The 13,925-nt window shown below is 50.3% G+C and overlaps 1 protein-coding gene and 1 pseudogene across 1 annotated transcript in view; both read right to left on the bottom strand.

The window, feature by feature from the left end:
* Positions 1-3,912, bottom strand: part of LOC102872581 (cytochrome P450 2D17-like) — a 13,155-nt gene extending 9,243 nt beyond the window's left edge. Inside the window, exons 1-8 of the mRNA XM_006890175.1 lie at positions 3,724-3,912; positions 2,985-3,156; positions 1,916-2,068; positions 1,669-1,829; positions 1,277-1,453; positions 1,012-1,153; positions 592-779; positions 8-107 (exon numbers count right to left, since the gene is read on the bottom strand). Coding sequence (XP_006890237.1) covers positions 8-107; positions 592-779; positions 1,012-1,153; positions 1,277-1,453; positions 1,669-1,829; positions 1,916-2,068; positions 2,985-3,156; positions 3,724-3,912 — 1,282 coding nt within the window. The remainder of the gene's footprint in view (positions 1-7; positions 108-591; positions 780-1,011; positions 1,154-1,276; positions 1,454-1,668; positions 1,830-1,915; positions 2,069-2,984; positions 3,157-3,723) is intronic.
* Positions 3,913-7,618: 3,706 nt separating this feature from the next.
* The window catches only part of LOC102872184, a 19,064-nt pseudogene continuing 12,757 nt past the window's right edge, over positions 7,619-13,925 (bottom strand).

The following is a 13,925-nucleotide window of genomic DNA, read 5'->3' as shown; positions in this document are numbered from 1 at the left end:
AAGCGGCCCTGGGCGTCCAGGAAGTGTTCTGGGTGGAAGCGGAAGGGCTTCTTCCAGACTGTCTCGTCCTTCAGCACTGATGACAGGTTGGTGATGATCGTTGTCCCCTGTCCAAGTGATGCCCAATGTGGGTGGGGCTGGGTAAGGGCTGTGGTGACCCCAGCCACCACCCCACACAGACACAGACACACAACAAACAACACACACACACACACACACACACACTCTCTCTCTCTCCCCTTGACACAGTTGGACATATTCCAGTGATGCTTAGCTCCAGAAGTCCCTCTGCCTTTCCTCGTCCCCAAGGCACGGCTGGCTGACATATCTGCCATGGGCACTATCAATACCGCCTGGCTCATCCTGACCTTGGCATGTTTGGTTTGTCTTCCAGCACACTAGAGCTCTGGACAGGACTGGACCTGCCTGTGCACCCCACACCCCCCTCCCCAGGCATGAACACACCAGTTAGGGCTGGGAAACGGGTGGATAGACAACTTGGTCCTGTCAGGACTCCCCGTAGCAAGACCCCACCAGTGTTAGGACATGGCAAGTGGTATTGAGCACAGGGTAGGGTGTCTGTGGTCCTACCTTGGGGATGAGGAAGCCTTGCACTTCAGTGTCACGGAGAGTCATGTGAGGCAGGCCCAGCGGTACTATGTCCCCAAAGCGCTGCACCTCATGGACCACGGCGGTGGTGTAGGGCATGCGGGCCTGGTCAGCCATCTCAGGGGCTCGGCCCTGTCCAATCACCTCATCAATCTCCTTCTGGACACGGCCTGCACACAGAGAGCCCCCAGTCAGCTCGAGTCTGTCATGCAGACCTTGATTCTCCTGTGTCCTCAGCAAAATCTCTCTGTAGGCAGTTGTCCACATGGTCACAGTGGCAGCTGCCAGGTCCAGCCTCTCTTTGGAAATTCTGGTGTCCAAATAGCTCAAATGGGGGCACCAATCGGTCTGAATTTCCTGATCTCCGCCCCCACCCCTCACGCCAGGTCCCAGGCTTCTCACGTTGCACCTCCGGGTGTAGGAGCATGAGTAGGAGGGCCCAGGCCAGGGTGATCGTAGTGGTCACCATCCCAGCCCCGAACAGGTCGGCCACCACCAGGCGAAGGTTGTCATCTGTGAAGCTGCTCTCAGGATTCCCTTTGGCCTGGGCCAGGTAAAACACTCAGAATCAGGGCCAGAGGGAACCATTCTGCTCCCCTAGGCCTGGGCACCCCCATTCTCAAGGATCTGGAACCTCCCCACCTCGATGCTGGGCAGCCATCCTCACCTTCTGCACCTCGTCCAGGAAGGCATCTGTCAGGTCCCGGGGCGGCTGGGTCCGGTCCCGGGTCTCCCGGTGCTCGGTGACCAGTCTGTCCAGCAGGTCCATTAAGGTCTTCTGTGCCGCAAAGACCTTGTCTGTCAGGCCCGGGATGCGCAGGAAGATGGGGGCCACGGTTAGCACCTGCATCATCACACGAGGTGCTGGGGACCTTCCTGGGCTCCACTGACCCAGCCTCAGGTCCCAGGTACCTCGGGGACCTGCCTCCGTCTGGAAAGCCCTTTCCCAGCGCCCCTAATGCCTCCTGCAACCCAGGTGCAGAAAGCCTGCCCTGCCCCACTCCCCCTCCGCTTTAGGACTTTAAATCCTTTTAAATCGCCTCTTTCAGGACTCTGCACCTGACGCATAAAGTTCGAGCTATCCATCAGTCCAGTCTCTACCGTCTCCAAGATCTTAAGGAGGGTTGGGTCGTCGTACTCAAAGCGGCGTCCATGCGTGAGGCAGGAGATCACATTAGTAACTGCTTTGTTCAAGTGGGCTTTAGGATCGAAGGGACGTCCTGGAGGGACAGTGCGGGTCACAGGGCGCCCCTGGGCCCATTCCCCTTTCCCTCCGCCCCAGGCGACCCTCAGCCCTTGGTCTCACCTTCCTGTGCAGCGAAGACAGCGCAGAGGCAGGCAGCCTCCTCGGTCACCCACTGCTCCAGTGACTTCTTGCCCAGGCCGAAGTTGCGCATGGTGGACACGGAGAAGCGCCTCTGCTCGCGCCACGCGGGTCCATAACGCGCTAGGACCACGCCTGCGGATGGGGCGGAGACGGGCGGGACTGACAAGCACAGACCACGCCCCTCCCCAGAGCTGTCAAGGACAAGCCCCGCCCACACCCTGCCCATGCCTTTCTCAGTTTCCACCCCCAGCATAGACAGGCCTTCTAATGTTCCCCTCCCATTGATGCCCCAGATCTTTTCTGTGCTGGTCCAGCCAGGCTGCAGTCCTTCCACTAGATCATTTTGTGGCTTGAGCCTCTGCTTGACCTTAGATCTGTGCGGCCTGATTATCCTCCACCAGGACAGGCTCTGCCCCCATCACCTCCCACCCCTGCAAGGGGCAGGCCTGCTGCTTTCCCAGCCTCAGCCCTGTCCCAGATGACCCTCACTCCCTGTCCTGACCTCATTTCTGCTTCAGACAGGACCCTCTAACCTCGCCCATACCCCCATCCTGGGAGTAGACATTCACCTTGCCCTGTCCCCAACCCTGAACAGGACATTCTTGTTCCAGTCTCTTTCACAACCCTATCTGCCCCAAGTCCTACCCTTTACCTGTCCCATGGCCCATCCCTACGCTGGACAGCCGTCCCCCTCCCGTCCAGGCATCCGCCCACAGACACGCCACGCCCATAGCCCTGTCCCGCCTACAACCCCGTGTAGGTCAGGCTCCGCCTTCTCCTGGCACGTAAGGGACACGCCCCGCCCCTTCCCAGGACGTGCCCCGCCCCTTCCCAGGACGTGCCCTGTCCCTTGGCTCGCACGCATGCGCAGAGTGGGGTCAGTCGTTGAACTCCGTCTCCCCAGACTGCCCTTTCCTCTTCTGGGCGCCGTCTTTCCCCTTCCTTCATCCTCTATAGCAGTGGCGTTGTGGTCACTTACTGGCTCTTGAGGTCACCGTCGGCCCAGCCCCCACAAGATGCTGTCCCTACCTGCCCGGAGGTGACTTGCCTTGTGAGCGCGGACCGAAAACCACGTACTCCTCCACTGGCGAAGGTGGGCGGTCAGCCGTGTCCTCGCCGCGGACCACCAGCGCCTCGCGCACGGCCTCCAGCCCGCTGATCACGACCGTGGGCGTCCAGGCCAGCTGCAGGCTGAACACGTCCCCGAAGCGGCGCCGCAGCTGCAGGCCGAGGACCAGTCGGCCATCAGGCCCTGACCAGCATCCCTGTGACCCATTCGAACCGCACGAACTTGCCCGACCCTCATGACGGTAGCAGCAGAGCAAGAACGAATTATGGCCTTCTGGCTTCAGGGTCACACCCTCTCCATAACTTAACCTGGGTTCCAGTCCCAGCTCTGCTTTTGCAAGACCCAGCGCTCTTTGAGTCCAGCAGAAATGAACAAGAGGCTCAGAGTGGTGGACAGGGAAGCCTTAAGTATGGGGAAGAGATGTCAGGCACCCCCCACTCCTACACCCCACCAGCCCCTCACTGCCCAGGCCCCACCCATCCTCAGACCTTTTTTCCTGGGTTCAAGGGTAACTTGATTCTTTTATCATTTCTGTCAAACCCCACCTTCTGGCCTTCAGACCTCTCAGCTCCTTAAGATCTCTGTCCTTTGAAAATCGACACTGTGTTTCCTACACAAGAACTCCCTCCTCCAAGACCCTCCTCAGCTGCCTTTGTCAGCTCCCTGTTGAGCCACCCACTGTCCAGTGTCTCTGGTGCCCCAGGTCCATCTGACTCACTTCTCTGAAGCTGTACGGCATGTTCTTGATGTCCACCTGCAGCATGTTGCCCACGCCAGGCAGAGGTATGGGACCTGGCGGGTAGCGGGCAGCCCAGCGTGAGCGCCTGTGCATCAGGTCCACCAGCAGCAGGAAGATTGCCACAGCCAGGGCCACGGATGTCAGGGTGTTCTCCGTCAGCAGCCCCATGGCGGCCCCACAACCTGGTCTTCTCTGTTGAGGTAGGAGTGGGCTTCCACCTTGGGTAATCCTGTTCACACCTGGCACCTCAGACCAAACCAGGCTCCTGGGAGCAGACCTGGTGTCAGCCACACTTCCTGTCACTTGCCAGCACCGTTTTATGAAGAGACAAGTAATGACCTTTGCTCTCACCCTTGTTAACCTTCCATGAATCACTGTTTATTCCTCCCCAGTCTAAGAGGGTGATGCCAGGCTGTGCCAGGCTCAGGGTAGGCACAGAACCTTGTTCTCTTGCTCTCTCCAGTATAGGAGATCCAGGACCTAGAAAGGATTCTACTCCCCGCCCTACCTTTTTTTTACACTGTAATTTTTTCCTCTTTACCATGATGTCTGATGTAACAGTAAGGGGGTTAGAATAAGGAAAGAGTTTTCTATTTCTAGCACACTCATAAAGCTTATCTAGAAAAGTCAATCCTTCTTGGAAAACTAAAGGAAAAGGCTTCCTACAGGCCTCACTACATTCTGTAGGTTCATGTTCATCTACCTCATGTATCCAAGATTAGAAAGTACAGGAATCTTGGCCATATTTCTTACACTCATGGCCAGTTGCACCAATGTCATTCCTCAACTGGTTTATGTCTACAGAGTTGCAGGAATAATTTGGAAATTGATGCACATTTTCCAGGGTTGATTATCTTCTATCTCGTCACACAGCTCCTCTACTCTTTGACTTCTCTAGTAGTTCTCTTGGATTTTATGGAGATCTTCTTTGCCACACAATTTTAACATTTTCCCTAACATGGAAAACAAAGGATGGGTAGTCTTTAAGAATTTCAATTGAGCAAGCAACAAATGCTGGCAAGGTTGTGGAGAGACTGGAACCCTTATTCACTGTTGGTGGGAGTGTAAAATGGTGCAACCACTGTGGAAGGTGGTATGGCACTTTCTCAAAAAGTTACAAATAGAGATACCATTTGACCCAGCAATTCGACTACTGGGAATATACCCCATAACTGACATCCAGGCAGATATATGCACACCCATGTTTATCTTTGTTCACAATAGCAAGGAGTCGGAAACAACCTAAGTGCCCATCAACAAACAGTTGTACTTTGAGCGGCTGGTGACGTTGTGAACCTAGAGAAGGTTGGGACACTGGGGTCATGAGGTCAGATTTCACCTTTGATTTGATGTTGTTGGCCTAGTGGTCAGGTAAGTTCAACAAGTTACAATGGGGCCCACAGCTCCAGGGCCATTGCTTGATCATCGCCAGGTCGAGGGCCTGCAGCTGGAGTGCCACTCCAGGGACGTGTTCAGCCTGCAGCTGGCCTGGGTTCCTGTGGTTGTGATCAACTGGCTGGAGCCTGTGGGACAGGCGCTGGTGGTCTGTGGCAAGAATGTGGCGGACTGTCCACCTTCGCCTGTTGGGCAGAAAGATGGACACTTTCCTCATGAGTAGTTTGCTCCCTCAGAAATCCACTGCAAGGTCAGCTATGACTTGGTACTGACTGGACAGCAATGAGTTTTGAGTTGAGATTGTTTACTATAACGACTATTGATTTCCTAAAATCAGAATGCTTCTTAAAATTGAGAATGGAAAGACTTTGTCACACGTCCTTTAACAAGTTTTCAGAATGAGATAGTCTCTGAAGAAAGAGATCATAAAGCAAAGAGGCAACAGAGTGATGAAGACCATCACTGAGATGTGTGCTGTTGGGGTTCTGTTATTCAAAATGCCTTTCCTAGGTCATTGCCTGTGATTTTGCCACATGGCTGGACAGGAATATGTAAAGAGAGTCTATCCATAAAGGGCAGGCCGGTGTCACCATTCTGCCAGGTTTGAATTGGGCAGGTTCAGCAGGGTAATTTGGAAATCTCATTACCAGCAAAGTAGAAGTAGCAGAGAAAGCGGCTCACATCCCTAGGGGGCAGAAATCCCCGCACCAGTCGGATCTACAGGAGAGCACCAGCTTTCACAGCAGAGAACCTGACACTCGGCAGAGCTGACCTGGGACTGCTGCCCCATAGACCTTTTGCCCAAGCTTGCTGGAGGATGAGGTGGAAACATCATAATTGGTAGGATTGAGTGCTCTGTAACAATGATCTAAAGTAGCAATGCTGAAGACACAGGCCCCTTGAGCAAGATTTAGAAGGTGCTCTCACTCAGCAATTGTATCCTGCTGACAATCTAAATGGTAGCCTGTTAACTACCTTAATGGCAGAAGATTTTCCCCAGTGCAACACACTTTTTGATTTCTTGAATGTTAGTACCAGGAGTGTCAATTATGAAAATAAGGAAGCTGAAATAATTTTATTTGAATCCATCATCAACAACCTTGGTATCAGCAGTCAAGAAATCAAAAGATATGTTCCACTGGGGAAAGTCTGCTGTCAAAGACTTCTCCAAGGTGCTGAGGAGCAATAGTGTCAGTGTAAAGACTAAGGTGCACCTGACTCAAGACATAGTCTTTTCATTTACTTTCTATGCATCTGGAAATTGGACAAAGAATAAAGATGACAGAAGAACTGATGCCTTTGAGTTGTAATGCTGGGGAAGAGTACAGAATATATCCCACAGTATGTACTGCCAAAAGAGCAAACAAGTATGTCTTGGACTAAGTGTAATCAGCATGCTTCTTAGAGGCAAGGATGGTAAAATGTCATTTCACATGCTTTGGGTATGTTGTGAGGAGGTGACAGTGTGGAAAAAGACAGCATGTTTGGAAAGGTGGGGCGTCAGAGACCCCCAACAGATGGGTTGACACAGTGATTGTAGTAATGGGCTGGAGTCTATCAGAGATAATGAGGATGGCACAGTATGGGGCAGAGTTCAGATTTGTTGTTCGTAAGGTCCACTTGACAGAACCTAGCAACCACTTCCCTAACTCCATAATCTTCAGTATGATCGTGCCATCTGTTTAGCTATTGCATTCCATTTGGGACCAGGAGAGGTGTAGGATTGGTGTTGGAATTGGTGAAGCGGGTGTGAGAGCATGGTAAGAAGGGTCTGACTTCAGGTTGCTTTTGTATTGTGGGTCTGTTATTTGTTATGTATTTTGTATTATGTGTACTATGTGGACAGTTTCCCCTAGTGGAGTAAGTGGAGGTCACTAACACTGGCCCATGCTTTGCTCACTCCTTTTACACACTGGGAGGACACTGGGCTCAAGTACAGGACACAGGGGAGGACAGGGCAGAATTGGTGTATGGATGCTGCGCGATGGAGTTGCTGTGAGCAGAAGCTGAGCTGACTTTATCTAATAAGAGCTCTGGGGCCTAGATGCAACATATCTGAAAAAGTCTGTATTACTATTTGACTAAGGGTTTTGCAAGATTCAAGAGCAGAAACAATTTTACTGAGGAATTTTGAAGACATTTCACATTCTTTGAGCCTAGTTGTGACTTTAAGTTTTACCTAGCCCAACAGGAACTTTTTTTTTTAAATGTGTTGGAATGGGGTCCTATCTAGGGGACATGGAGGTTCCCGGGGGTGGCTCACACAGAGCTGTCATTGATTCTTTGCAAGGAACTCTCTGGCTCCCAGAGTCCTAAACATGGCTTTGAATCCACACACCCCATTTCCTGTCCCATCTAGTTGTTCCCTAACTTTTAGGGTAAAAGGTCAAAGATGCAGAAAGGACTCAGTCACACAGGGGGGTCCCCCAGAATGGTTTACGGGTCAGAGTGAAGCTGAGTAATTTGGGGCCTGGAGTCTCTAGCGGGGCACAGCACACAGCTGGTAGGGGGCTGGAGTGTACATGAAGTTATAGATGGCGTGGTCACTGGGCCAGGGCTGTCCGGGGGGCACGGAGAAGCTGAAATGCTGCAGGAGGCTGGTGAAGAAGAGGAAGAGCTCCATGCGAGCCAGGGGCTCCCCGAGGCAGGCGCGACGACCCATGGGTGAACATGGGGGGCTCAGTGAGCCTGGAATCGTATTCACCTGAGACACCACTTAGGGAGGATGGGAGGATCCCGACACCCCCAGGCACCTGCTGAGAACGGCATGAAGGCCTCCTGCTTCACGAAGTGGCCTTGGTCGTCCAGGAAGTGTTCTGGGTGGAAGCGGAAGGGCTTCTTCCAGACGGTCTCATCCTTCAGCACTGATGACAGGTTGGTGATGATCGTTGTCCCCTGTCCAAGTGATGCCCAGTGTGGGGGCTCAAAACAAGAAGTTGCTGAGACCTTCCTGGTCCCCAGGGCACAGCTGGGTAGCACATCTGCCGTGGACACCCTCACTGCCCCCTGGCTCATCCAGCACTCAGTGGCACGTGTTTCGTCTTCCAGCAGACTGGGGCTCTGGACAGGACTGACTTCCTCTCCGTTGTGCTCACCACACTCTCTGGAATGAGCACGTTAGATGGGACTAAGGGAATGTTGGATGGGAAGCCCAGTGCCTGTTGGGGATCCACTGGCAAAGATCATGCCAGGTTTACTAGGAGGCAGGTGGAGCGGAGCAGGGGACAGGGGGATGAGGAAGCCTTGTACTTCAGTGTCACAGGACGTCATGTGAGGCACACTCAGTGGCACTAGGTCCCGAAAGTGCTGCACCTCGTGGATGACAGCAGTGGTGTAGGGCATGCGGGCCTGGTCAGCCATTTCAGGAGGCCGGCCCTGCCCTGTCACCTCGTCGATCTCCTGGACATGGCCTGCACACAGAGAACCTCAGTGAACAGAGTCCAGGATGCAGACCTGATTCCCCTGCTTCCTGGGGAACAAATCTACCTGTTTTAGGCAGATTTAATCTAGGAGATAAATCTATCTCCCCTGTAGTGGGAGTTGCCCACTTGGCCACCATGACAGCTGTCAGGCCCAGCCTGTCTTTGGAGATGCTGGTGTCCAAATAGGAGAGGGGGGAGGGCACCTAGTGGACCTTGTGTTGTCCCCCGTGCTGTCTGCCAGGCCCCAGTCTCCTCACACAGTATGTCTGGGTGCAGGAGCAGGAGCCCCAGGCCAGTGTTGTCAATGTGGTCACCTCCTCATGGAGAATAGGTCGACCACCGGACGCAGGTTATCATTGCTGAAGCTGTTTTCAGGGTCTGAGCCAGAGCCAGAGGAAAACCCCTCAGTCCCTGCCCTGCTCCCCCAGGACTGGGCTGCCCAAGCCCGCTGCACTAGAATCTCCATCCACCTCTTCACCCCTACCCGAGACAGCCATCCTCTCCTTCTCCGCCTCGTCCAGGAAGGCATCAGTCAGGTCCTGGGGGGCAGCTGTGTCCAGTCCTGCATCTCCCGGTGCTGGAAGATCATTTTACTGGTAATTTTACTCCATTTTTTTTTTAAATAAAATGGAGTTCATTTACTGATAGAAAGTGGAGGCTCAGAGAGACGGACAGGAGGGTCTGAAGTCCAGTCTTCTATTGTAGTAAGAGCTTGTTGGCCAGGCCAGGATTGCACAAGGGGTTTGGGATCACGTGCAGCATCTATGACAACCACACGAGGTGCTGAGGGCCTTCTCTTGTGAGCATAATCCAGCTTCAGGCAGGTCCCTGGCCCCTCCAGGAGGACCCTGGCCTATCTTTGCTCTTTGTGTAGCCCCAGCCTCGACTGTCCATCCATAATGCTCCTAATATAAATCTGCCTCCTTGGTGTACAAGGAAGGTTTTTCTTCTGCAAACCAGCACTGCCCTTGCCACCCGCCTCTTTGTGCTCCCTCGAAGTCACACCCTCTCCAGGTGTGTAAATCCACCTGGGGCCAAAGTCCAGCTCCAATCTTGCAAGTCACCCAAGTGCTCTGTGAGCCCAGCAGTTCATTTTACTGATAGAAAATGGAGGCTCAGAGAGATGGACAGGGAGGTCTGAAGTCCATGGAGGAGATTAGAAGCCAGTCATCGCCCTGGCTCCTATACCACCACCACCTCCAACTTAGTTGTGGTCACTGCCACGTGTACCCATTCTCAGGTCTGATCTCCTGAGCTCATTGGGTGACTACTGGCCTTGCAAAATTTCTGTCATTCACTGGATAAAATGTCCTGCTGAGACCTTCCCCACATCCTGGCTTCAACCCTCTCCATTCTCTCCCCAAGATCTCTGCTCTTTGAAAATCTACTATGTTTCCCACCCCAACAAGAATCTCCTCCTCGAGGAAGCCTCCCTTACCCTCCCTGTCTCCTGGGTCATCTCCTGTGGTTTCACTCACCACTGCTGTCCAGTGCTCACAGGAGAGTCCAGGTCTCTGGTGAGCTGGACCCACCTGTATCATCTGTCCTAAGCTGTAGGGTATGCTCCTCAGTTCCATGTGCAGTAGGTTGCCAAACCCTGGCAAAGGCACGGGGCCTGGTGGATGGCTGGCACTTCAGCATGTGTGCCTGTGCATTTGGTCCACCAGGAGCAGGAAGATGGCCATAGCCATGGTTAATGGGGTCAGGGCCTCACCTGTCAACAACCCCATAATAGCCTCACTGCCCAGGGCTCCTCTGTTGGGGTGGAGAGGGCTCCCTCCTTGTACTGCCTGTGCCCTCTTAGCAACTCAGACCAAACGAGCTTCTGGGGAGCAGACCTGGTGCCCACCACAACTCATGAAGCCTATGTTCCCAATTTTATAAAGGGACAAAGAATGGCCTTTGTCCTCCACTCTTAGCCAAAATCCCATCAGTCAATATTTGCACCACTGGGAGCCGTGAGGGAGGATCCAGTTTGGGTTCAGTGTAGTCATGGCATGCCTCCTTCTCTGTCCTCTTCAGGGTGGGAGTTTGGGACCAAAGAGAATAGGTTTTCTGTTCCTGCCCTTGGCATTGGACTTTCTAGGCCCTTCAGAAAACAGGGCTATAGAAAGCATAGACAGGCTACCCATTCGTCCTTCTATGTGTCTCCCCACAACCTCCCTGGTGCCCTGGGCAGGTCTTCACATATCTATCTTCTCATAGGATACATCCCATAGTGACCTCCTCTCTCAAGGTTTGTCTCTAGGTTTTTCATTGTCACTTGCTCAAGGACACAAAAGGAAATTATGATATAAAAAGTTAGTAATGAGGGGAGCTCTGGTGGCCTAGTGGCAAGGAGCTGCAACTATAATCCCAGAGGCGAATGGTTCGAATCCACCAGATGCTCTGCTGGGGAAGGAGGGACAATCTCCTCCTGTACCAGTCAGATCTGATTTGACGGTACATGCACACAAAAATAATAAATTGTTTTAAAAAAAAGATGGTGAAGTTAAAAATTTTTTTTAAAAAAGTTAGTAACGGGAAGATGAATGATGGTCTCAGTGATTCCAGCCACTTCTCTACAGAGAGCCCCTCAAATGCAAAACTCATGCACACACATATTCTGTCTCTCTTACACACACACACACACCCACACACACATTCACAGTCTCCTGAAAGCATTCCTACATAGGTATTCACTGACACAGCCCTCACATGAGTACAGAGACACACATTCAGACACCTTCACACACATACAGAACACTCACACTCATGCAGACCACATCTCACATTCCTAGGCCAATGTGATCTGGACATGATTCCACTGCCTTGAAGCTGCTCTCTGCAAAGCTCAGCCCTCACATTTGGCTACCTGGATGCTGGCCTGATTATGGCACATTTGATCTGTTGGGAAGGCAGCAGCATTTTTCTCAGAGCTTCCCAATGTCCTAAGCCCAAAACTATTTTCTGGCTTGTTACAACATCCTCAAATTGCAGTAGAAATCCAGTCCACAGAGTACTGACATTTCAGGGCTTTCTGATCTCTAGGGCTTCTCATGAAAATCAGTTGAGCATGCTAAGACACTGTTGTGTTTTTACTAAGTCCATTCTGTGTCCTTATTTCCAAAATATTTTTTTTCTCCTTGTTTTTGGAGTTTCATTTGATGTTTGTAGGTGTGGAGCTCTTTGAGTTTGTCTTACTATGAATTTGATATTCTTGGATATGTAGATAAGTAATTTTCATCAAATTGGAACACATTTTTAACCCTCTTCCTTCCTGGTCTTTTATCTTTCTTCTGAGATTCCCATTATACATATGTTGTTTCACTTGATAATTTCCATATGCTTCTGAGGTGCTATTCATTATATTTTTTTTCTGTGCTCTTCCTTTTCTCACACTAAATGATTTCAAACAAACTATCTTCAAGTTTACAGGCTCTTTTTTCAATATTTCATTATGTTAATATCTTCTATTGAATGCCTGTTTGTCTAAATTATTGTGTTATTAAACTTCAGATTTTCTATTTGGGTATTATATATTTGATGAGACATCATACACATTCAGTTATCTCATACTTCCCTTGAGTTCTTCAGATAATGTTTCCTTTAGTTCTTTGGTCATGTTTAAATTGTTGTTGCTATTAGGAGCCATCAAGAAAGCTACAATTCAAAGTAACCCCATGAACAATAGATCTGCACCTTGCCCTATCCTGAACAACCCTCAGTAGCTCTCTGATGTTCAAGTTATTGTGGTAATCACTGTGTCAGCCCATTGTTCTGAGAGTGTTCCTCTCGTTTGCTGATCCTCCACTTTTTCCCAGCATGATATCTCTCTTCAAAGATGATTCCTTGTGAGAGTACATCCAAAATTAGACAAAATTTCATCATCCCTGTCTTTAGGGAGCATTCTGGTTATATACCTCATTCAAGATAGATTTATGTGTTCTTTTTGCAGCCAATGGTATATTTAATACTTTGTTGTTGTTGTTATGTGCTGTTGAGACTCCTATGACTCATAGCAACTCTATGTACAACAGCCCTAAACCCTGCTCTATTCTGTGCCAATCTTATTGTCTCTGACACACATACCACCATTACCCTAGTCACTGACTAAATCTATCTCATCAGAGGTCTTCCTCTCTTGTACTGTCCCTCCACCCTCCCAAGCCTGATGTCCCTCTCCAAGGACTTGTCCCTCCTTGTAGCATGTCCAAAGTAGGTCAGATGAAGCTTCAGAATCCTTTCCTCCAAGGAGCAGCCTGGTTTCTTCCCTTAGCAGTCCAAGGTATATTTAATACTCTTCTCCAGCACAACAGCACAAAGGTATCAAGTCTCCTTGTCCAGCTCTCTGATGCATAGCAAATAATTGCAAAGACTATGGCCCAGATCAGGCACACCTTAGTCTCCAGACTGACATCATTGCTCTTCAGTACTTTGGAGAGGTCTCTGAGTGCAGACTTTCCCAATGCAATCTGTCTTTTAATTTCCTGGATTCTGGTACCAAGAGTGTTGATTGTGGAGCCAAGAAAATGAAAACCGTTAACGATCTCAATCTCTTTACCATCTATCATGATGCTGTCAATTGGCCCAGTGGTGAGAATCTTTGTTTTCTTGATGTTGAGTCTCAATTTATATTGAAGCCTGCAGCCCTTTACCTTCTGCATCAAGTGCTTCAGGTCTTCCTCAGTTTCAACAAGCAGGGTTGTGTTATCTGAGTAAAGCAGATTGTTTTGATGACTCTTCCTCCAATCCTGATGCCACATTTCTCCTCATAGAACAAAAGACTTCTTCTTAGAACTGTCTGAGATAGGAAGCCTTCCCTGATAACTAGTACCTGGCATTTGGACTTACAGACTCCTAAACTCAAGAGACACTGGCCACAGCAGAGGAAATTGGCATCAGCTTGAGGTGTTTAGCATCAGAGAAGCTAAGAAAGCTTAAGATATATGCCATCACATCAATGGATGGGGGAGAGAGGTGTTGAATGGAGTAGGTAGAAGCAGAAGGGAACACTGGTGGAGCAAGGAAAGGAATGGGTTAAGACACAAGTGTCAAAGGCAGGGCTGAACCTATTGGTTATTTCTACAATTGGGAAATATCTTTCATCTGCTCTTTTTCCATAAAATGTCTGCCAGATAATGTTATAAATCTAAGCATTAAAATTAGACAGACTAGGAAGAAGGATTTGCCATCCACTTCTGAAATAATAGGTCTTCAAAAGCCCTATGTACAATAGCACACACTTAGACTAGCAGATATGATAACTAAGGCCGAGCCCTCAAGTATGGAAACACAAAGGAGGAGGAATAGTCATAAGCAGACACTAATGATTGCAACATGCAATGTGAGAACCATGAATGTAGGAAAATTGGTTATTGTTAA

This window comes from Elephantulus edwardii, unplaced genomic scaffold (genome assembly GCF_000299155.1).
Source record: "Elephantulus edwardii isolate Elephantulus edwardi_28Jun2011 unplaced genomic scaffold, EleEdw1.0 scaffold00086, whole genome shotgun sequence".
Taxonomy (NCBI): Eukaryota; Metazoa; Chordata; class Mammalia; order Macroscelidea; family Macroscelididae; genus Elephantulus; species Elephantulus edwardii.
This window is presented reverse-complemented; position numbering and strand designations above follow the sequence as displayed.